The 23,346-nt window shown below is 36.9% G+C and overlaps 3 protein-coding genes and 1 pseudogene across 3 annotated transcripts; all 4 read right to left on the bottom strand.

The window, feature by feature from the left end:
• Positions 1–129: 129 nt before the first annotated feature.
• Positions 130–2,761, bottom strand: LOC18053191 (annotated as a pseudogene).
• Positions 2,762–9,919: 7,158 nt separating this feature from the next.
• LOC18053193 (5' exonuclease Apollo) lies at positions 9,920–14,001 on the bottom strand. The gene is given in 5 exon segments (XM_006447358.2): positions 9,920–10,270; positions 10,725–10,832; positions 10,976–11,184; positions 13,418–13,547; positions 13,990–14,001. Coding segments are annotated over 5 exon segments (810 nt in total).
• Positions 14,002–14,854: 853 nt separating this feature from the next.
• Positions 14,855–17,621, bottom strand: LOC18053194 (G-type lectin S-receptor-like serine/threonine-protein kinase At2g19130). The gene is made up of 2 exons (XM_024191407.1): positions 17,340–17,621; positions 14,855–17,216 (listed from the first exon to the last, which is right to left on the bottom strand). Exons 1-2 carry the CDS (start codon positions 17,518–17,520, stop codon positions 15,040–15,042), a joined length of 2,358 nt encoding a protein of 785 aa, XP_024047175.1. The 5' UTR covers positions 17,521–17,621; the 3' UTR covers positions 14,855–15,039.
• Positions 17,622–19,731: 2,110 nt separating this feature from the next.
• On the bottom strand, positions 19,732–23,104 carry LOC18053195 (DNA cross-link repair 1 protein). Its single transcript, XM_024190829.1, is given in 6 exon segments — positions 19,732–20,418; positions 20,879–20,986; positions 21,031–21,055; positions 21,171–21,364; positions 22,422–22,658; positions 23,036–23,104. Coding segments are annotated over 6 exon segments (1,320 nt in total).
• Between the last annotated feature and the right edge of the window lie 242 nt (positions 23,105–23,346).

Below are 23,346 nucleotides of genomic sequence, written 5' to 3' on the forward strand. Positions count from 1 at the left end.
TTGCAGACACGAGATTTTGATAAACATTATGCTACGACATACGAAGTTCAAACCATATGAAAATAATATAGATTAATACCATATATGTATAGTAGACTATCTAGGATAATAGTACTCAAATAAGGGCAATAAATTCAAGACTATAGTCAAACAGAAATAACAAAACACCACCCAAATCCAAAAAACAGAAATAACAAATACTACTCAAATAAAATTGATTATCTTGGTAAGGATTTAGGAACTTGCTGATGATCCAGCGAACTTAGCTTGAGATGAAGCACCTGAAGTCTCAGATGACTCGGTGAAGAAGATTATATCCTCCTTGTTATCTGCGATTACTTTAAGGGATCTTGGAATTGGAGACTGAGTCACTTCCAAAACCCCCTCAAGTATTTGAACCACTTGACCAATTGATGGCCTATGAGTTTCATCATCTTGGATACACCAACAAGCAACTTTGCAAATCCTTGAAAGCTCTTCTACATCAGCACTACCCTCAAGTCTTTTGTCTAAAAGGCTAAGCACATTGCCACCTTCACTCATTAGGCTTGCTGCCCAAGTTGGGAAGTATTTCATTTCTTCATCTTCAGAGTATACAGAGTTCCATTCAAAGTTTCTCCTTCCTGAAACAATTTCAAAGAGCATCATTCCATAGCTGTAAACATCAGCTTTTGCTGTTATGGCCACTCCTGAAAGCCATTCTGGTGCGAGATACCCTCTTGTTCCTCTAATGGTCGTTAGGACTCTGCTGAATTCTCTCCCAACAAGCTTTGACATGCCAAAATCTGCCACTTTTGGACACCATTGAGCATCTAATAGAATGTTCTCTGGCTTTATGTCGCAGTGTATGATGCAGTCTCTGCACTTCTCGTGGAGATAAGCCAATCCTCTGGCTGTCCCTAGTGCAATTTGGTATCTTGTTTCCCAATCAAGAACCTTTGAATTCTCTCTATGGAAGATGTGCGAATCTAGGGATCCATTTGGCATGTAATCATAGACCAATAATTTTTTTGTACCTTCAGAGCAGAATCCACGAAGCCTAACTAGATTGACATGTTGGATGTTCCCTATTGTGCTGACTTCTGCTCTGAATTGTTTCTCTCCTTGGCTGAAGCTCTGCAGCTTCTTCACAGCTATGACACTTGAATTAGGCAGCCTCCCTTTGAAAACAGAACCAAAACCTCCTCCCCCCAATTTTTCAGAGAAATTCTTTGTGGCTGTTAGCAAATCCTTGTATGCAAATGCCACCAACGAACCATCCTCCACTGATTTGCTTGTTTTCATTGTATTCTCTCTCTTCCTGAAATACATAAAAGCAAGAAGGCCTAATAGAGCTACAAATGACACTGAACCCACGACAGCACCAATGACTGTTCCCTTGTTATTACTGGAACTTGAAAACTCCGAAGCTGAAGCTTGACATAAATAGTTTTCCCATTTGCGTCGCCTGGTGAAAGTTGATGCAGACTCAAGAGACTTCCAATCCATATTGAACAAGCATTGTCTTCATAAGCATAAGCAGTGCAAGAGCAGTTCCTCGAGCAGGTTTTTTCACATTCCTTGATACTCCCTCCTGCCACAGATTGTGGATGTTTAGGCAATACCATGTGAGAATTTGCTAAAAACTTGTCACTCTTTCCATTTGTAACAACAGTATTTTCACACTGCAGTTGGGTTTTCCTCACACAGCCAGAAGAATAATCCTGCATCAAGTTCCAATTGTTCTCCCATTTTGGCCTAAAACCTGGCAGACAAGCACAGAAAGACTGGTTTCCCTCATTACAGCTGCCAAATGCGCCACAATAAGCATAAACATCACAAGGTTGCCTTGGTTGCGACCAGAACTGAAACCAAGCCTTGCTAGACTCCAACCAAAACATCTGCTCAATCTGCCCTGAAGAATCAATAACAAAACGAGTTGTCATAGAATTAGTAACAGAATAAACGAAATACCTCCCATTTTCATCCGAAATGTAGTTGAAGTCGACATATTGACGAGATATCATTTCCGGAACGTTGGCAAAATTTATTCCAGTCCAGACTCCACTATTCCAGTATTGTTCAGACCTATTCCACATTATAACATATTGATCCGATCCATCTGGGGCTAGCTCAAGCGAAAAGAGACCCGGTGCAGGATCCTCCTTATTCTTCCATGAGATGAGAAATTGGTTTACTTTTGCCCGTTTGTTTATTCCAAACTTCATTCCGGGAAGCCATGTATGAGTCGGATGATCAAAACTTTGCCATAAGGTTGAATTAGCTGAAGAATCTCTCAAAACAAGATTACCTTCATCTAGAACAACTGCTTCGATTGAAGCTGTTGTATTACTAGCGTTCAAACTTGTGGACCAGATGGGCGTTTTAGACTCATTTAAAAGAACTAAATTACCATCGGATATTCTTAACACTGAGGAGTTTTTATCGGAAACTGGTTTGTCTCTATTTGCCACCCAAACTATGGTTTGTTCTGACAACTTTTTGAACCAAATGCCTATGTAGTAGTTTGAAGAGTTACCTGGCTTGAAGAAGCCTAGTTCAAAGACCCCACCAGCAGAGACAATAGTTTGATCCCCAGAGAGAGATTGGTTTGCAGAGATGGAGTCACGAGCAGCAGAGGATAAATGATGTTTGAGAGTGAAGCATATGGAGAGAACACAGAGCATGAACCATACATTTTTCTTGACATCCATGGCTGCTGGAAAACTTCTGTGCAGACAAGATGTTGTTTATGAACAACAGATGGTCTATTTATCAAAGACATAAGGGAGAAATTGGAGGTGGGTGTGGCGGGCCTAAGCAGAAACAGTTAGTAATCACTGTCGTTGTGCTTATACTGTCAACCGTGTCACAAAATTTTTTTCAGATGGACTATTTAAAAGTCTAACGTAAATTATTTGTTACGTAAGCCGTCAAAGCCATCCTTCAAGAAAAGAAGGAAACTTGTTAGCCAATTGAAGTGGGACGAAGTTCGGTTTCCATAATTTTTTTCTGATGGATTATTTAAACGTCCAACATAAATTATTTGTGCTACGTAAGCCGTCAAAGCCATCCTTCAAGAATCGCCGTCAAAGCCATCCTTCAAAAAAAGTAGGAAACTTGTTAGTCAATTGAAGTCAATCAAAATATGGACAATTCAACAATGTTGGCCAGTTGATTCATATCTTGACCGATGTTATTTATTACAACGTCACGTTTATGTTTGATTGTTTCTGCTGTTTTTCCCCTTCTTCTGGATAACATCCAAGTTCCAAGTTGCTTTTGGCATTTCGCTTTCATTTCAATACCTAATTTTGACAATTGAAGCGATTAGGTGAAGCCAAAAGTCAACGCAGAGGAGCATAGATCAATCAGAGTTCATTAGAGAGAACAGCGAGGCACAAGGCTTGTGATTCTTAAAATTGCTTTGGCAGGGGGCATTATTATTATACACTACGAAGCAAGGCTTCTATCCAAATATGCATACAGGTTGTTACAAGTGAAATAAACCAAATATATATTCTTAAACACAAATGTTAAAATATTTTCTTCACATCGATTTAAGAACTTCTTGATAATGTGGTGCTCTTTGCTTGAGATGAAGCAGTTGAATTGTTGCTCTTTGATTCGACCATTACTTGGAGAGCTCTGGGAATTGGAGGCAGTGTCACGTCCAAAACTCCCTCAAGAATTTGACCTACTTGACCCATTGATGGCCTGTGAGTTTCATCATCTTGGATGCACCAACAAGCCACTTTGCAAAGTCTTGCAAGCTCTTCTTCCTATGCGTTGCCCTCCAGTCTTGGGTCTAATAGGCTAATGAGATTGCTGCCTTCAACTATTTGTTTAGCAGCCCAAGATGGGAAGAACCTCACTTTACCATCTTCAAATTCCTCAGAGTTCCTCCTTCCCGATACAAATTCAAACAGCATCATTCCGCAGCTGTAGACATCCGCTTTGGCTGTTATGGCCACTCCTGATATCCATTCAGGTGCAAGGTAACCTCTTGTTCCTCTCATGGTTGTTAGGACACGGCTGAACTCCCTCCCAACAAGCTTTGCCAGCCCAAAATCCGACACTTTGTGAAAGAAAACCAAATGTTGTATTTGGTAAACGAGAAAGTTAAACGGAAGAGAAAGAAAATATTGATAAACTGAAAACTTCTTATTATTGAATCAATGTATTTTACACACATATATAACAAGTGTCAATTCCTTGTTAATAAGCTGTTACACATGCATGTAGTAATTCTTAAACCAATATAACAGATTCAGCCACGTCAGCAAGATTTTAATATCCACCCTAGACATCAACTTGGATTGTTTCTACAAAAGCAATAGTTTGTAACCATGTCCACCTGTACAAGTTCTAGAGGAGGTGAACCTCGTAATGTGAATGGGGCCCAGTTGCGGCTAGTGCTAGCAATTTCAATTAATTTTTTTTATTGGCTTGTAGGTCGATTGAGCTTTATAGGACCAAGCCTACAAACAATCACAGCCATTTGATCATATTTAAAACTCCATCAACAACGTTAATCAGTTTTACGCGTTTGGTTGGCCAGAGAGAAAGAAATGAGTGATTGGAAACGGACAATCAAGTTGTGCAATCTTTGAATTGTTGATAGACCCACAAGGGTCACCGTCTGGCGGAAAAAAAAATTATGGGTTTTGAACTTTATTCACATACGTCAAAAGAAATTAGTTGTCGTTATATTAAATTAAAAAAAGATCATATTTATATTTATTGTTATTATTAATTATAGTTAGTAAATAGAGTTATTTTTAAGGATCTCCCTTGAGTTTTAGTGTATTGACAATCTGATAGAAAGTATTTGTGTAATTACAGAGACTTCCCCTAACGTTAGTACACGTTTTCGTATATGTTAGTATATGAGGGTAAATTAGTGATTTCATAAATTAAAAAAAAAATCAAAGAACCAAAACACTATTTTCTCTCTCATTAAACGAAACCCACAACCATTTTCAAGGTTGAAAAGCTCTGGAGAAGCTTTTGAACCAATCCGTCTCGGCCTACGTGAAGGAATCGAAGGCTTTGCTCACGAGACAGGGGATCGGAATCTCGTTCAGAGTGAGCCAGTAGTAGCAAAGCAGTTGTTAGCTATTCGTAGTGACCCTTGTTAGTTGTTGGCAGCTCGTCGGTAGGGATTTGATCTCAACGGAGGAAAAGGAGACCCTTTTGAACAAGCTTTGGGTCTAATCGGAGAGTAGAAATTTCTACAGCAAACTCGATCGCATCTTTTTCATTATCATCTACCGCCCTTTCTTTCCTCCCGGCTATTCACGCACGAAGATCGTCGTATGTATGCTCGACTTCGGTTGCTGGTAGGAGTACATTATGGCAAGATCAATCACTTGGGCTCATTGTTTTTCTTTTTTAATTGTTGTGATGATTAAGAATGAAATTATGTGTTGAAGAAATTGCTGGATAAGTTATGTTGGACGAATTTTTTTTTTCTTTTTGGCTATTTTAATTGATTTCAAACTTAAATGAGTTGAAATCTTTGATTTATTTACTTATTATTTAAATTCAAAAGGTAGGTTTGCTGGTATTTTGGTCTGGGGATGATAATTGATTTTTGCTTGCCTTGAAATTGGCATGGCAGGTATCATTACCCAATTGGTCTAGACTTTTGCTGTGGCAGTAGCATTTTCTTACGCTTTAGTCTGCCTTCTTCATATGGCTAGTGGTGTGAAACTTGGAATAACAAAGGAAGATTTTTTTTCTTTTCTTTTCTTCTTTGGCTTCAATTTAAATGGCTAAGGAATATTCGTTGTGTATTTTGAATGCATTGAAAAGTGAATTATGGTTTGTTTATTGTTTTATTGAAGCAGCTTACTAATTATTGAGCTTTTGAGATGTTGAATGATGAAGGAAGAAATTGTGAGATGAAAGTTAAAGAAGCAATGGTTGTAATGGTGATTTTAACTTGACAATGGCTGTATTTACAACCATTGTTGCTGTAAATATTCACTACATTGATAGCTTTGTTGATTTTGTCAATTTATATTTTTCTCCTTTTTTTAATATTATGTAATGTCAATGATTTGTTTTAAATGGTCAGTTTAGACTTTTTAGTGTTTTAGTGTGATGTTTAACGCCAAACTGTAGTTACTATCATTAAAGAAATTGTTAACTGCCAAAGCATTTTTTAGGCTCAGGGCATTTTTGGCTTTTCGTTAGTCCACTAACAGTCAAGTTAACCATGTAGTACCGTCAGGGGAGGTCCCTGTAATTACGTGAATACTTTCTATCAGACTGTCAATACACCAAACCTCAGGGGAGGTCTCTAAAAATAACCCTTAATAAATAATATACATAGTTTAATTATATAATAAAGTAGTTAATTTATTAATTAATAAATTTATTAATTTAAATAGATACTAATAAATATAAGAATAAGTCATTTAATTGGAAACATATTTCAATAGAGTTAAAAAAAAAAGAGAATATTATTGACTTATATGTCATAATTTCAAAACTTTTGATTTTTTTTTATTTTACATGAACAATAAGGGTCTTTGATGTTAATAACTCAATAATCACATCTCAGCCATTATGCACTTACGTTAAATCTAACGGTAGGTTTGAAAAAAACAAAAAATGGGGTACCAAACCCCATGGATATTGTAGCTGGACCCTCTACATACCCTTGGTTGTATTTCAACAGACATTGGCGAAATTTTTAAAGCAGGAATATTTTCTTAATTCTGTATAACTGTAATTGGAGCAATGATGTCGTGTCAAATTTTTGAAGTGGAGTGCAGTGACTTGTAGTTTGTTATAGCAGTATTGAATGAAACAGAAAGGATTGCATATACCAAATTTAAGGTAAGTGTAATTTTAATATGAGATTTGTGATGTGAATCATTTGTTGTTCATAATATGGTTGGTGGGAAGCTAGATCTCATAAGGATAATGGCAAAATTGGGGTGCACAAATATTTTAAAATAAAGTTATGGATATTTTCTCAACAATGTAATAATGTAAAGGATTTTTTTGTCATAATATTCATCTTAGTAATTCCATGTATTAAAATGATATTTGAATCCGTAACAATTAGTTCCAGTTAGCTTGGGTGTTATTAAGTTTTACAATGAACATTTTTAAAATTAGGAACAGGAAAATGATACATGCTTTACCTTCGTTCCAGATCTCCTTTGTTTATTTTTTTCCCCAATTTTTTTGTTTGTTTTGTGCTGGACTAGGAATGTAAACTTTATGTTGCTATGAACTTTAGTTTGATTATAATAAATAAATGTATCACTGAATTTCATAAATTAAGTTGGTGGGAAGTAATAAGCATAAATCGTGTGAGATTGATGGCGGTGTTAAAGAGGTTGGTGACGATCAAAGTATTGAAGGAAGAAGAAAAAGGAAATGCCATAATGGGTTCATAAGATATTTGTAAGCTTAGTTCATTAAAAATTATAGAGATGTATAATTTTGCAGTCATATGATGATATTGCAGCAGTGAAGCCGTGCATGAGGTTAAGGCAAGCGATGGAATGACTTGCATTACAGAAGAGGTATGTAAAGTTGCACTATAAAGATAAAATAAATTTGTATTTTCAATTAGTGGAGATGTAGTTAGTTTATCTGCCATGATTGTGTACTAGATGGAAATTGGATCCACGTTTAAGGATTTACCACCGGAGAGAAAATGTTAATACAAATTGAATGCGAACAAATAGTGAAGTCAGAAGTGGCAAAGGCAAAGTTCTTGACTAGATTCGCCCCAGATAGATTAGCGGCAGCAGTTTCGTAGCTGATAGATGAACAAAGAGTGGCTGCTTGTCAAATGGGTTTTGGTAGTTTGCTACAACTGTGGTAGGCTAAAGAGGAAACTTTGTGGCAGTTTAATTGAGATGATTGATACTGTGAGGTACATTTTAGAAACGAATGGTATTAGCTTTCGAACAAGATCATCGAAGAAACTCAACCAACCAGGAAATTTAGACATAATCTATGCTCTGTAAATTCAGATATTCTCTAATATGAAACTATTTTTATGTGTTTTGTTATTCCTAGCTTTTACGGACTTGGTAACGTTGTTATGGAAATATGACAATTATTATGTCCGTGCAATTTTTATTGTATATTTTGTTATGTCATGATATTGAAGCTTAGTTTTCTGACTCGAAATACTAAGAACTACAGTTGCAGCATCTTTTGAATATTACAAATGTGCTTGTAGTATTTCGACAGAATAAAACCTGCTATTTAAGTTCTTAACGCCTCCACCCCTCGGGCTCCTTCTTCTTTCATTTATATTTGCTACACCATTTAGTTCACACTCTGTAAAGCTAGATGAAAGCTTGTTCATTTATGTTCCATTGCAATTCAAAAGCACAGTTTATGTCAACTGTCAAATTGACTACTTGCACGTATTGATTTCAGTCGAAACAAGGTTATTGGTCCATCAAGAAATTGAATCCATATGGTCATGCCATCGTTATTCAACCACCTAATTTCAAATATATAAATTAATTCAACCCACTTATGTGATCAAGGAGTAGAACAAATCATGAAAGATTTTTCAGCTACCATAAATTCGAACATATGTAGTTTGTATCATTTCAGGCTTAGATAGATTTTCCTTCCATTAACCTTATAGTGTTAATAATCTTATTACTTCTTATTTAGAGCTACAATAGTATTAGTATATCGAAATTTTTGGCTTTTGCAACATAAACTTGTATGTAATGTACATTTTATTGTTCCTTAAAAATTAATTGCTGCCAAAATAGTTGTTTCAACTAATATGTTTATTGTTATAATGGATAAATATTTTCTTGTTCCTTAAAATAAATTTATTGCAACTCAAACAGTTCCGGTGTCATGACCTACATCCCCCGTTTGTCTCGTGAGCTACGTGCCCACTCAACAGCTGCACGATCTTGCTCCTTTTCATCAAACGACAACCTCGATAAAGACAAAAATAGGGGAAGGGGCACCGTAGACGCAGTTGTAGGTAGAACCCTAAAACTAATTTGGTAGCCGAAACGGGATTGGACAGTTGCCCACTTCACATCATTGTACAGTTTCAAAATCCGAAACGTTGGATTAAAGTCATTATAATCTAACGGCTAGCCTGGATAATGACAAAAGAAGGGGACACCGTGCCCAAAGGGGCACCGTAGCTGGACCCCTAATTATAAATTTGATTTTTTTTATTAAATTTTGATAACTTTCAAAACTTTATAAATTTGATTTGTTTTATTAAATTTTGATAACTTTTAAAACTTTATAAATTTGATTTGTTTTATTAAATTTGATAACTTTCAAAACTAAGTTAACATTCACCATTTTCCAGTGTCTTGGCCATAGTCAGAGTGGTTTGCATATTAGACCATGACTAGTTTCAGGATTTGGTCTATGCCGCCCACTTATGGCCATGGAGAGATTCAACTAAGGGTTCATCTAGATGGTCAGGAAAGTTGACTCTCCTCATTCTACAACAAAATGCACAATGATGCAAAAATTGCTCATGTTTGCCGCAATTCACTCTCACAGAAAATAATTACCCATTTGACTTCTTTACCTTATTGCAAATCAAGTAAAGACCATGATTGTCAAACTATAATGTGTTTAAAGGCCACGAGTTTGAAAACAACTATAATAATCTAAACCAAAAAGCCACTATACCTATCCCGCGTAAACAATCAAATGACTGATCCAGGCGTAAACAGTCAAATGACTGATCCAGACGAAGTGCTTTCACACAACCATTTTCCTTAATGAGCACTAATAGGCCGTCGCTTTAGACATCCAAGATAAATAAATAAATAAAAGGATTATATTACTTACACCCTACACCATCATATGTATTCTTCAACCATACAATAGACTCTGAATTCAAACCGATACAAGTAACATTACTTGCAAGAATTTCAAGCTTAACTGATATCGATATTTGACCCTAATCAATCAGAACTCTCACTTCGAGCAAGCTTCGCACCTCGTCGGGCCCGCCTAAAGCTTCTTTCAGTTTCTCAGTGTGAGTTCCACCCGTTGCTCTCCATTTGCTTTGGTAAGAAGGAAAAAGAAAACCAGGAAGACTACTACCTCCTTTAAGAGACTTAACCACCCAAGGAAGACCAGATGGCATAATTCCAATCGTTGGGTGCATTGTATTTAAACTCTCTAAAGTATCAATGCTAAAACTATACCGTGGAACAACTCGCACTCTAGTAAGAGAAGTTTTGGTTGTGAATATGTCATGGAAGCCAAGCAGATGCATGGTTTGCAGGCGTTCTGGCCACACCCAAATCTATAAAAAAAATGTGAAACAAGAAATACAGAGTAAATATCTGCTTTGGAAATAAATGCAAAAATTTTTATTCCACTTGCTTGTGACTAAACAACAATTTGCAAGAGATGAAGAGGGCAGTTTTAAGTTCTCATGGCACATGAAGAGGAAGAACATACAATTGGATGCATCCAATAATACATGTGTGACAATACATTTCATGTATGAATTTGGCCACAATTAAATCCACCAAAGGACAATCTAACCCGCCCAGTTTCTAAAATGTAAAACATATGTTAGATGTTAGAAGAATAAAAACTATCAAGATACTCCTAAATCATCTACAAGTGATCCAAAAATTAGATAACATGTCAATTTGCTGTATATATGCTATCGATTTCATCCCCCTTGGAGAGACCATCGTGATGATCGTTATGTAAGAAAAGGTTTTCCGATATTAAAAGGGTGAGCAAACCTTTATATTGAGCTTATGCGATATGTGAAATAAAAGTTTTTCTTTTCCAAGTGAGTCAATCCCAATGATGATGTCATGATCTGGATGGGAGGCAATTATGTCAACAATCTGTTTTCATCCAGATAACTAACACTACAAATCAGTACCTGGACTATTTCTTTCATCTCCCATTTTAATCTTTAATTCAGTAGATAATTCTGGAGTGAAACTGAAAGTTCTCAAACAAGAAAGGAAAAATATAAAAAGTGTACCTGCTGAGCTGCAACTTCTCCTGAAGCAAAAGCATATGATGGACTGCAATATGTGTTATCCAAATAAAGAATGTCGACTACATCATCTTTTAAAGCTTTGACGAGCGTGTTCCTTCCTATCTCAGCCCTCTTATTACTTGCTTCCCAGCGAAAATCACCAGTATAGAGCAAGCATCCAAATGCTCCGCGAAATAACAACATCACCGAGCCTGCCACGTACTAAAATCATCATGATCAATCAAAAAAATTGCCAAAATTTTCTCAATAACAACGATCGTGATAATACCGTAAGTAGAAAATTGAACTGCCTAGAATTCCTTCCAATTGAACATAAAATAGAGGTATTAAATATCAATAAAAATAACCGTATGCAAATTATAACTTTCCCAACTGAAGACACACACCATATTTTCAGAATTCAGATGTCAATAAATTTATGACTTTGTTGAATTTCTTTTTTATTTTTCAGTATATGTCGAGCTTTTTGTAATTTAATTATTTATCGCTATACAACTTAATTGGGTGATTTAAATGCCTTTATTATCTTGTGTGTGTGTAAATTGTCTTCTCGAACGTAATGCAGTCCGTTACTAGTAGGATTATGAGGTTTTGGTCAGAGAATTAGGGGAGAAATAGATGAAGAATTTAAGAATTCGGAGGGAAGAGAGAAGAATTAAATGAGATTAGAATTAATTTTATTGTTGCTCCCTCAAAACTATAATAAGAACCACTTATTTATAGTAGTTCAAGACGGTCCTAATTATAATTTAATAAGAGCATTAATTCATAATTGAAATAAGAAAACCTAATATTAATAGGAAAAAAATTAAAACAAGCAATAAAATAAATTATTAGGGTCCTAACATTCCCTGCCCATTAAAACAGGCTTGTCTGCAAGCCTTTTACCTAGTCTCAATAATCGAGATCTTCCAATCTGAATGATGGTCAGGCGGTTTTGGAGGGTTGTGAAGAGTTATATCAACGTCTAAAAGCATTAGTTGAGATTGTTTGCAACAATGCCCAGGCTTAAATTGCTCGTCACAGTTGAAACAAAGCCCTTTAGAACGTCTTTCTGTCTGCTGCTGGTGGAGTAGGAGTCAACTGTAATTGTGGGACTAGATCTTGGATGGCGGGAACGGGGGAACAGTTGCCTTGCAAAGTAATTGTCTTTTACTAAACCTAGCAAGTTCAAAAGTTTGTACGAGACTAACAGGTTTGAACAGTTGTACGCCAGCCTTGATATCTTCATGTAACCCATAAAGGAAACAACTGATGAAGAAAGACTCAGTTAAATTGCTAGTCTGATCGGTCAACTTTTGAAATTGTCGTTGATAGTCAAGAACTGTCCCTATTTGATGTAATTTGGTAAGACTGCCAACTGCATCATTCTCTTCTAATGTCCCAAATTGAGTAGTGAAAGCCCATTTAAATTGCGCCCAAGTCATTTCGCCCATAGTTTGCTCTATCCAATGAAACCAAGGTACAGTATCACCATCAAGATGGCCAATAGCTAAGCACAATAAGTCAACATTTGATAATCCAGTAAGGCAACGATATTGCTCATATCGAAAAATCCATCCCGTTCGATTGTCACCGTGAAAAATAGGAAAGTCAAGTCATATGTTACGAGCTTGCATGAGAGTACTTCCAATGCGTTCGGCAGGTTCAAGAGGTGGTTGGATAGCAATTACCATTTGAGGAGCAGAGGTCCCTCCAGTAAATATATCAACTTGTCTTTGATCAGTAGTCGGTTGTTTTCCTTTTCGCAACTGGCTCAATTGCTGAAGGATGTCGTTCATGAGTTCCTGCAGATCGTTATTTTGCTTGGCTAAGGTCGTAACCTTTTCATCGATGGTTGTAACTTTGTCATGAAACTGTTGAGACAACTTTTGAACTTTGCCTTCAAGCTCCTTAACAATCATGATGCCTCAAAAAAACTCTCAAGAAAATTCAAGTTCGGTTGAAAAAGTTTAGATATTGGAAAAAGTTTAGAGGGTGGGTCCGGTTTAAGTCTCCAGTCAAAAGCCAAGAGATATTGGCAAAAGTTTGGTTGATGACTTTTAAAAAAAAATAGTGAATGGAAAAATAAAAATTGTGGCAGGAAGGATGTGCTCTAATACCAGATGGTAGGATTCTAAGGTTTTGATTAGAGAGTTAAAAGAGAAATAAATAATGAATTTAAGAATTCAGAGGGAAGAGAAAAGAATTAACAGAAATTAGAATTAATTTTATTATTATTTCCTCAAAAATATAATAAAAACTATTTATTTATAATCGTTTAAGACAGTCCTAACTATAATTTAATAAAAACATTAATTTATAATTGAAAAAAAAAACCTAATGCTAAGAAGAAATGAATTAAAACAAGTAATAAAATAAACTATTAGTGTTCTAACAGTTATCAATGCCGTTATTGTTACTGTTAGCTTAACCATGACTTACCAGGACAATGGCAAGCGTCGATTGCGATAACTTTGACAAACGTCTTCTCTCCGGAAGGCGGCGAGATCAGGGAGATCGAATGTCACGAACCAATATCGAGGACGCGAATCAACGAGAGGTCCAAGTCATCCTTCAAGAAACGCCGTCAAAGCCATCCTTCAAGAAAAGAAGGAAACTTGTTAGTCAATTGAAGTCAATAAAAATATCGACAGTTCAACAATGTTGGCCAGTTGGTTCATGAAAAATATGTAACAAATAATATGTTTCAAGAGTTTGAGCTTGATCAGAAGCTGTTTCTCGATATGAGGAGGCTGTGAACTGAAGTGAAACTATAAAAAATAGCTTTTTGCAATTGTTTGTGCTTTTTTTTTTTTAATTATCTACTCTTTTTTTTGGGGGATTTGAGATTAAAATTTGTCTCTTAGAAATTATTTTAGCATCAATTATGTCGATGACTAATTTGAAACTACTCTAGATTCATTAATATCTGTTCAATTGTATATCAAATCATTCTCTTGTACATGTGACGTGATAATTACGAATGCAAATATGAGGCTAGAAAAACTTCATACTTGAGTCCGCATTGGAAATCTGTAGTGGATAAGTTATGAGAATTTAGAGCAAATAAATTAATCGATTGATTATTTGGTGAATCAAAATTGGTTTAAAATATCAAAGGCAATCAGCAGTAACATGCATGAGACGAGAGACAGGAAGTGTAATCGCTTTAATATATTTGCTAAGGATTAATTGTGTTAAACTCAACTCCGATATTCTCAATGTTGCCTCGTGAGAAATAAACATTAAAATCATGTTTTACGCATTAAACGTAAACCCCACGTCATACCACCCACCTAGATTTTTTTTCTTTTGATTTTTTTCCCCTTAACCAAACACTTTATGGATAGAGAAAAATTTTTCAATCTGAAATTAAAGTTTGAATTCAAAATTTGGGACAAATTTATGATGTCATAAATTAATTTTCATAATATTATAAATTAATTTATGATTCTGTAAATTTATCCTAAATTCTAAATTTTAATCTAATTAGCACTCATAAATAAGTCATTCATTGAACACACCTTCTTTTCTAAATAATAACTTATATTAAAAGTATTAAATTGACGACGGACTTAGATACAACACTTAAGTTTTTATAAGAGAAATTAAGACTTAAGTCTCGATTAGTTAACCACACTTAACCTAGTTATTTTACATTTTATGGTTTTCGATTTATGTATGCATATCATATACTACCAAACATTATTTGTTACAACGTCACGTTTATGTTTATTTGTTTGATTGTTTTTCTGTTTTTCCCCTTCTTCGGGATAACATCCAAGTTCCAAGTCACTTTTATTTCAATACCTAATTTTGCCAATTGAAGCGATTAGGTGAAGCCAATAGTCAATGCAGAGGAGCATAGATCAATCAGAGTTCATTAGAGAGAACAGCGAGGCACAAGGCTTGTAATTCTTAAAATTGCTTTGGCAGGTTCCATTATTATTATACACACTACGAAGCAAGGCTTCTATCCAAATATGCATACAGGTTGTTACAAGTGAAATAAACCAAATATATATTCTTAAACACAAATGTTAAAATATTTTCTTCACATCGATTTAAGAACTTCTTGATGATGTGGTACTCTTTGCTTGAGATGAAGCAGTTGAATTGTTGCTCTTTGACAGGGAACTCTGAGATGTGGATGATTCAGTGAAGAAGACTACGTGCTCATGGTCATCGACCATTACTTGGAGAGCTCTGGGAATTGGAGGCAGTGTCACGTCCAAAACTCCCTCAAGAATTTGAACTACTTGACCCATTGATGGCCTGTGAGTCTCATCATCTTGGATGCACCAACAAGCCACTTTGCAAAGTCTTGCAAGCTCTACTTCGTCAGCGTTGCCCTCCAGTCTTGGGTCTAATAGGCTAATGAGATTGCTGCCTTCAACTATTTGTTTAGCAGCCCAAGATGGGAAGAACTTCACTTTACCATCTTCAGATTCCTGGGAGTTCCTCCTTCCTGATACAAATTCAAAAAGCATCATTCCGTAGCTATAGACATCCGCTTTGGCTGTTATGGCCACTCCTGAAATCCATTCAGGTGCAAGGTAACCTCTTGTTCCTCTCATGGTTGTTAGGACACGGCTGAACTCCCTCCCAACAAGCTTTGCCAGCCCAAAATCCGACACTTTGGGACAAAACTCAGCGTCTAACAGAATGTTCTCTGGCTTTATGTCACAGTGTATGATGCAGTCTCTGCACTTCTCATGGAGATAAGCCAAACCTCTGGCTGTCCCCAGTGCAATTTGGTATCTTGTCTTCCAATCAAGAAAGGCTGAATCTTTTTCAGTGAAGAGATGAGAGTCTAAAGAACCGTTTGGCATGAAATCGTAGACCAACAACCTACTAGTACCTTCAGAGCAGAAACCCAGAAGCCGAACCAGATTGACATGTTGGATATTCCCTATGGTTCTGACTTCAGTCCGAAATTGCTTCTCTCCTTGGCTCAAGCTTTCAAGCTTCTTCACAGCTATGAGACTTGAATTCGGAAACACCCCTTTGAAAACTGAACCAAAACCTCCTCCCCCCAGCTTTTTAGAGAAATTCTTTGTGGCAGTTTGCAAATCCTTGTATGCAAATGCCACCAAAGAACCCTCCACAGTTTTGGTTGTTACAGTTGCTGTCTTTCTCCTTCCCAAGTATACAAGCATGATCAGGCCAATAAGAGCTACGACAGCCACTGAGCCCACAACACCGCCAATGACTACTCCCTTCTTGTTCTTGGGACTCTCGAACTCAGAAGCTGCAAGCTTGATATAAATGATATCTCCACCTCCTTGTAGCTGTTGCAGACCCACGAAACTTCCTACCCAAATCGAGCAAGCGTTGTCTTTGTAAGCATAAGCAGTGCAAGAGCAGTTATTCATGCAGTGTGTTTCACATTCCCTGATACCCCCTACTGCCACAGATTGTGGATGTTTAGGCAATTTCATGTTACTGTACTGGAAAAATTGGTCGCTTTTTCTATTGGCAGGACTAATATTTTCACACTGCAGCGGGGTTTTCCTCACACAACCACCAGAATAATCTTCCAAATTCCAGTCACTCACCGATTTTTGTTGAAAACCTTTCAAACAAGAACAAAAACGCTCAGTTTGCTGATTGCAGGTGCTAAATTGACCACAAAGAGCATAAACCTCGCATTGCTGTCTTGGTTGGGACCAAAACAGAAACCAAGAGTTGGTAGGCAAAGGCAACCAATTCATCTGCTTATCCTGTCCTGAAACATCCATAAACGCTCGAGATGTGTAAGTGCTATCTTTCACATTGTAGGTGAAATAGCTCTCGTTTTCATTCGACACATAGCTGAAATTGTAGATATAGTTTTGATTCATTTCAGGGACCATGCTGAAAATTTTTGCATTCTCATCCCAAGGTCCACTTGACCAGTACTGCTCAGACCTATTCCACAACATAACATATTGATTTGATCCATCTGGTGCTCGCTCAAGGGAGAAGAGACCCGGTGCAGGATTTTCTTTATTCTTCCATGAAGTGATAAGTTGACTGACGTTGTTTCTCTTGTTGAACGTCAGCTTCATACCGGGAATCCAAGTATGAGCTGGATGATCAAAACTTTGCCATAAAGGCTTTGACAAATTATTTGACAAATCTCTCAAAACAAGATTTCCTTCATCTAAAAGAACTGCTTCCACAGAACGTCTGCTGGTAGCGGTCAAATTTGTGGACCAAATGGGTAGTTGGGACTCATTAAAAAGAACTAAGTTACCATCTGAGATTCTTAAAACCGAAGAGAACCTATCAGAAACTGGCTGTTCTCTGTTGGCTACCCAAACTATAGTTCTTTCAGAGACTTTATTGTACCACATGCCTATGTAATAGTTTGAAGACTTACCAGGAGCTGGGTTGAAGAAACCAAATGCAAAGACCCCACCTTTAGAAACGATCGTTTGATCGCCAGAGAGAGATTGGTTTGCAGAAACGGTGTCAGCTCCGAAGGAGACATGGGATTTGAGTGAAAAGCACGTAAAAAGAACAAAAAGCATCAACCATGAATTGTTCTTGATGATTGCCATGGCTGCTGCAACAACAACAAATTCTGTGCTATCAAGATAGATACTTGAGTGAAAAATAATTTACATATCATGTATTGTTTTATTGCTCATAAGAGAAAGACAACAGCTAGACAGACCGACATAGAGAAGAAGAACGATGTTATAGTCCTTCCCCAAGTCAACTAAGCTAATTGAACTGACAATTATGCCCTTTACAAATTACAATCTTGAGGTTGCACCTCTTTAAAATACATAAATGTGGAACACTTCGGTCATTTTGGGGTAAACCATAAAGAAGTCAAACACTTAGGAGACGTTAAGAGGTCAAGCGGCCTGGAAGCCGTAAAGAAGTTAAGCAGCCAAGAAGCCATATAGAAACCGAAGATCATAAGCTAAGGAAAAGCTAAAATGAGAGTAATAGCAGCTGCAATAAACAAAGAACAACAGCAAACATATGATTACAAACGGACAAGTATTAGATCTGTTGTGGCGCTACTGTTCTCTGTTTTTTTGCTGCTGTTATTACTCTATATTTTATCTTTTCTTTAGTTTATGATATTCGGTTTCTTTATGGCTTCTAGACTTCTTTACGGCTTCTAGCCTGTTTGACTTCTTTATGGTTTTGGGTTGCTTAACTTCTTTATACTGCTTAATTTAATAATAATATTAAATGGGATTCACATCTTGTCTTCAAAATAAAAAAATTTTACCATCTCAAATTGCACCCACCAGCCACCACAAGGCCGGACATATCATTTATATTGAATCAACATTTCAAATGATATAAACCGTAATAAAATAATAAATTTTATTAGTTCTCGTTACATTTTTTTAGATCATGAAAATTTTAACCCGCATATTTATTTAGTCAAATTGTCAAAACTGAAATCTTCAAAATAAAAAACATGATTAGAAATCAGAAACATGATATTATTAAATTTTGGTAACTTTCAAAACTTAGCTAACGTTCACCATTTTCCAGTGTCTTGACCATAGTCAGAGTGGTCTGCATATTGGACTATGACCAGTTTCAGGATTTGGTCTATGCCGGCCACTTATGGCCATGGAGAGATTCAACTAAAGACTCGTCTAGATAGTCAGGAAAATTGACTCTCCTCATTCTACAACAAAATGCACAATGATGCAAAATTTGCTCACGTTTGCCGCAATTCACTCTCACAGAAAAAAATTACCCAATTGACTTCTTTACCTTATTGCAAATCAAGTAAAGATAACGCTCCCCTCATGCGCTGCTTCGCCACTGGAGGCGCTGTGCTCCTTCCCGAAACCATATTTGAGTTCTACTTCCTTGTTTCATCCTCTGGCACGTGTGGAAGGCCCGAAATGCTTACAGATTTGATTCAATGGCATTTTTTGTAGATGCGGTCATTTTTCGAGTAGTTTCAGATCTTAAGCTGGCCAGCTTTGCTTTCGGTTTTAAAACATCCCAACTGCGCGGCGTCCTGGATAGTAGATTAGTGGACGGATGGCGTGTTGTTACACGGCATAGGAGACCACTTCGGCTGATTTCTCGGATTCGACCACCTCCGGGGGTGGTGAAGTTGACAGTGGATGGGTGCTCTAGGGGAAACCCAGGGATGGCTGCTTCAGGGGGCATTTTACGTGACTCTTGGGGAGAGCTCTTAGGCACTTTTGGATCATTCCTAGGTTATCGTCCGATCCTTTACATAGAGCTTATGGCTGTTCATGAGAGCTTAGAGCTTGCAGCTCACCTCGGCCATTCTATATTGCAGGTAGAATCGGACTCTGCTACTATAGTCGCATGGATTCGGTCCGCTTGCCAGGTGTCGTGGGATTACATATACCTCGTGCGACGTATCCGTAGTATGGCTTCTTCAACTAATATCTTGGTCCGTCATTTGACTTCTTTACCTCATTGCAAATCAAGTAAAGAGTAAAGACCACGATTGCAAACTATAATGTGTTTAAAGGCCACGAGTTTGAAAAGTCGCTATAACTATCCCGCGTAAACAATCAAATGATTGATCCAGACGAAGTGCTTTCGCACAACCATTTTCTTTAATGAGCACTAATAGGCCGTCGCTTTAGACATCCAAGATAAATAAATAAATAAATAAAAGATTATTTTTCTTACACCCTACACCACCATATGTATTCTTCAACCATACAATAGACTCTGAATTCAAACTGATACAGGCAACATTACTCGCAAGAATTTCAAGCTTACCTGATATTGATATTTGACACTAATTAATCAGAACTCTCACTTCGAGCAAGCTTCGCACCTCGTCGGGCCCGCCTAAGGGCATCCACCTTACTCATGCGAACTCCTAAAATACCTACTTCCGCAGTCCTTCGTTTCCTATCTACCTTAGTGGATCTACCACTTTCAACAATGAATTTCATTTGGGCGGCTACAACTGTTTTGTGCTGCACTCTCTGTTGCTGCTTATACCTCAGTGATGGTTGATTTGCTCTGCAAAGGTGGCCAAAGTAGTAAAGAGGGTCAACATAACAGGACGATGAAGACACGATGCCTCTGATATTCGATGGCTGGGCACGGTTTAAAAATTCCTCTATCCCTGCAAAGCAGGACTGATCAGAATATGGAACTGAATATATGTACTTACGAAACCTGTCCACTGATCCCAAAGCTTCTTTTAGTTTCTCAGTCTGAGTTCAACCCGTTGCTCTCCATTTGCTTTGGTAAGAAGCAAAAAGAGAACCAGGACCTCCTTTAAGAGGCTTAACCACCCAAGGAAGACCAGATGGCATAATTCCAATGGTTTGGTGCATTGTATTTAAATTCTCTAAAGTATCAATGCTAAAACTATACCGTGGAACAGCTCGCACTCTAGCAAGAGAAGTTTTGGTTGTGAATGTGTCATGGAAGCCAAGCAGATGCATGGTTTGCAGGCGTTCTGGCCACACCCAAATCTATAAAAAAAAAAAGAAATGTGAAACAAGAAACACAGAGTAAATATCTGCTTTGGAAATGAATGCAAAAATTTTATTCCACTTGCTTGTGACTAAACAACATTTTGCAAGAGATGAAGAGGGCAGTTTTAAGTTCTCATGGCACATGAAGAGGAAGAACATACAATTGGATGCATCCAATAATACATGTGTGACAATACATTTCATGTATGAATTTGGCCACAATTAAATCCACCAAAGGACAATCTAACCCGCCCAGTTTCTAAAATGTAAAACATATGTTAGATGTTAGAAGAATAAAAACTATCAAGATACTCCTAAATCATCTACAAGTGATCCAAAAATTAGATAACATGTCAATTTGCTGTATATATGCTATCGATTTCATCCCCCTTGGAGAGACCATCGTGATGATCGTTATGTAAGAAAAGGTTTTCCGATATTAAAAGGGTGAGCAAACCTTTATATTGAGCTTATGCGATATGTGAAATAAAAGTTTTTCTTTTCCAAGTGAGTCAATCCCAATGATGATGTCATGATCTGGATGGGAGGCAATTATGTCAACAATCTGTTTTCATCCAGATAACTAACACTACAAATCAGTACCTGGACTATTTCTTTCATCTCCCATTTTAATCTTTAATTCAGTAGATAATTCTGGAGTGAAACTGAAAGTTCTCAAACAAGAAAGGAAAAATATAAAAAGTGTACCTGCTATCATATATCAGTTTGGATATATAAAGTTCTCAAACAAGAAAGCATATGATGGACTGCAATATGTGTTATCCAAATAAAGAATGTCGACTACATCATCTTTTAAAGCTTTGACGAGCGTGTTCCTTCCTATCTCGGCCCTCTGATTACTTGCTTCCCAGCGAAAATCACCAGTATAGAGCGGGCATCCAAATGCTCCGCGAAATAACAGCATCACCGAGCCTGCCACGTACTAAAATCATCATTATCAATCAAAAAAATTGCCACAATTTTCTCAATAACAACGATCGTGATAATACCGTAAGTAGAAAACTGAACAGCCTAGAATTCCTTCCAATTGAACATAAAATAGAGGTATTAAATATCAATAAAAATAACCGTATGTAAATGATAACTTTCCCTACTGAAGACACACACCAATTTTCAGAATTTAGATGTCAATAAATTTATGACTTTGTTCAATTTCTTTTTTATTTTTCAGTATATGTCGAGCTTTTTGTAATTTAATTATTTATCCCTATACAACTTAATTAGGTGATTTAAATGCCTTTATTATCTTGTGTGTGTGTAAATCGTCTTCTCGAACGTAATGCAGTCCGTTACTGGTAGGATTATGAGGTTTTGGTTAGAGAATTAAGGGAGAAATAAATGAAGAATTTAAGAATTCAGAGGGAAGAGAGAAGAATTAACTGAGATTAGAATTAATTTTATTGTTGCTCCTTCAAAAATATAATAAGAACCACTTATTTATAGTAGTTCAAGACGGTTCTAATTGTAATTTAATAAGAGCATTAATTCATAATTGAAATAAGAAAACCTAGTATTAATAGGAAAAAAAATTAAAACAAGTAATAAAATAAATTATTAGGGTCCTAACATTCCCTGCCCCTTCAAACAGGCTTGTCTGAAAGCCTTTTACCCAGTCTCAATAATCGAGATCTTCCAATCCGAATGATGGTCAGGCGGTTTTGGAGGGTTGTGAAGAGGTATAGCAGCGTCTAAAAGCAATAGTTGAGATTGTTTGCAACGATGTTCAGGCTTGAATTGCTCATCAGAGTTGAAACAGAGCCCTTCAGAACGTCTTTCTGTCTGCTCAGCTGAGGATAAACGTTTGACATTATTAGGTAAGGTAGAGGAAATCAGTCCTAATAAAGAGGGTGTTGGTGGAGTAGGAGTCGGCTGTAATTGTGGGACTAGATCTTGGATGGCAGGAACAGGGGAACAGTTGCCTTGCAAAGTAATTGTCTTTTACTAAACCTAGCAAGTTCAAAAGTTTGTACAAGACTAACAGGTTTGAACAGTTGTACGCCAGCCTTGATATCTTCACGCAACCCAGAGAGGAAACAACTGATAAAGAAAGACTCAGTTAAATTTCTAGTCTGATTAGCCAACTTTTCAAATTGTCGTTGATAGTCAAGAACGGTCCCTATTTGACGTAGTTTGGTAAGACTGCCAACTGCATCATTCTCTTCTAATGTCCCAAATTGAGTAGTCAAAGCCCGTTTAAATTGCGCCCATAGTTTGCTCTATCCAATTAAACCAAGGTACAGTATCACCATCAAGATGGCCAATAGCTAAGGACAATAAGTCAGCATCTGATAATCCAGTAAGGCGACGATATTGCTCATATCGAAAAATCCATCCCGTTTGATTGGCACCATGAAAAATAAGAAAGTCAAGTCATATGTTACGAGCTTGCATGAGAGTACTTCCAATGCGTTCGGCAGGTTCAAGAGGTGGTTGGGTAGCAATTACCATTTGAGGAGCAGAGGTCCCTCCAGTAAATATATCAACTTGTCTTTGATCAGTAGTCGGTTGTTTTTCTTTTCGCAACTGGCTCAATTGCTGAAGGATGTTTCATGAGTTTCTGCAAATCGTTATTTTGCTTGGCTAAGGTCGTAACCTTTTCATCGATGGTTGTAACTTTGTCATGAAACTGTTGAACTTTGCCTTCAAGCTCCTTACCAATCATGATGCCTCAAAAAAACTCTCAAGAAAATTCAGGTTCGGTTGAAAAAGTTTAGATGTTGGAAAAAGTTTATTGAACAATGTTGGCCAGTTGATTTATATCTTGACCCATGTTATTTGTTACTACGTCACGTTTATGTTTGTTTGTTTGATTGTTTTTGCTGTTTTTCCCCTTCTTCTGGATAACTTCCAAGTTCCAAGTCGCTTTCATTTCAATACCTAATTTTGCCAATTGAAGCGATTAGG

Source organism: Citrus clementina, unplaced genomic scaffold, assembly GCF_000493195.1.
Source record: "Citrus clementina cultivar Clemenules unplaced genomic scaffold, Citrus_clementina_v1.0 scaffold_2, whole genome shotgun sequence".
NCBI classification, from domain to species: domain Eukaryota; kingdom Viridiplantae; phylum Streptophyta; class Magnoliopsida; order Sapindales; family Rutaceae; genus Citrus; species Citrus x clementina.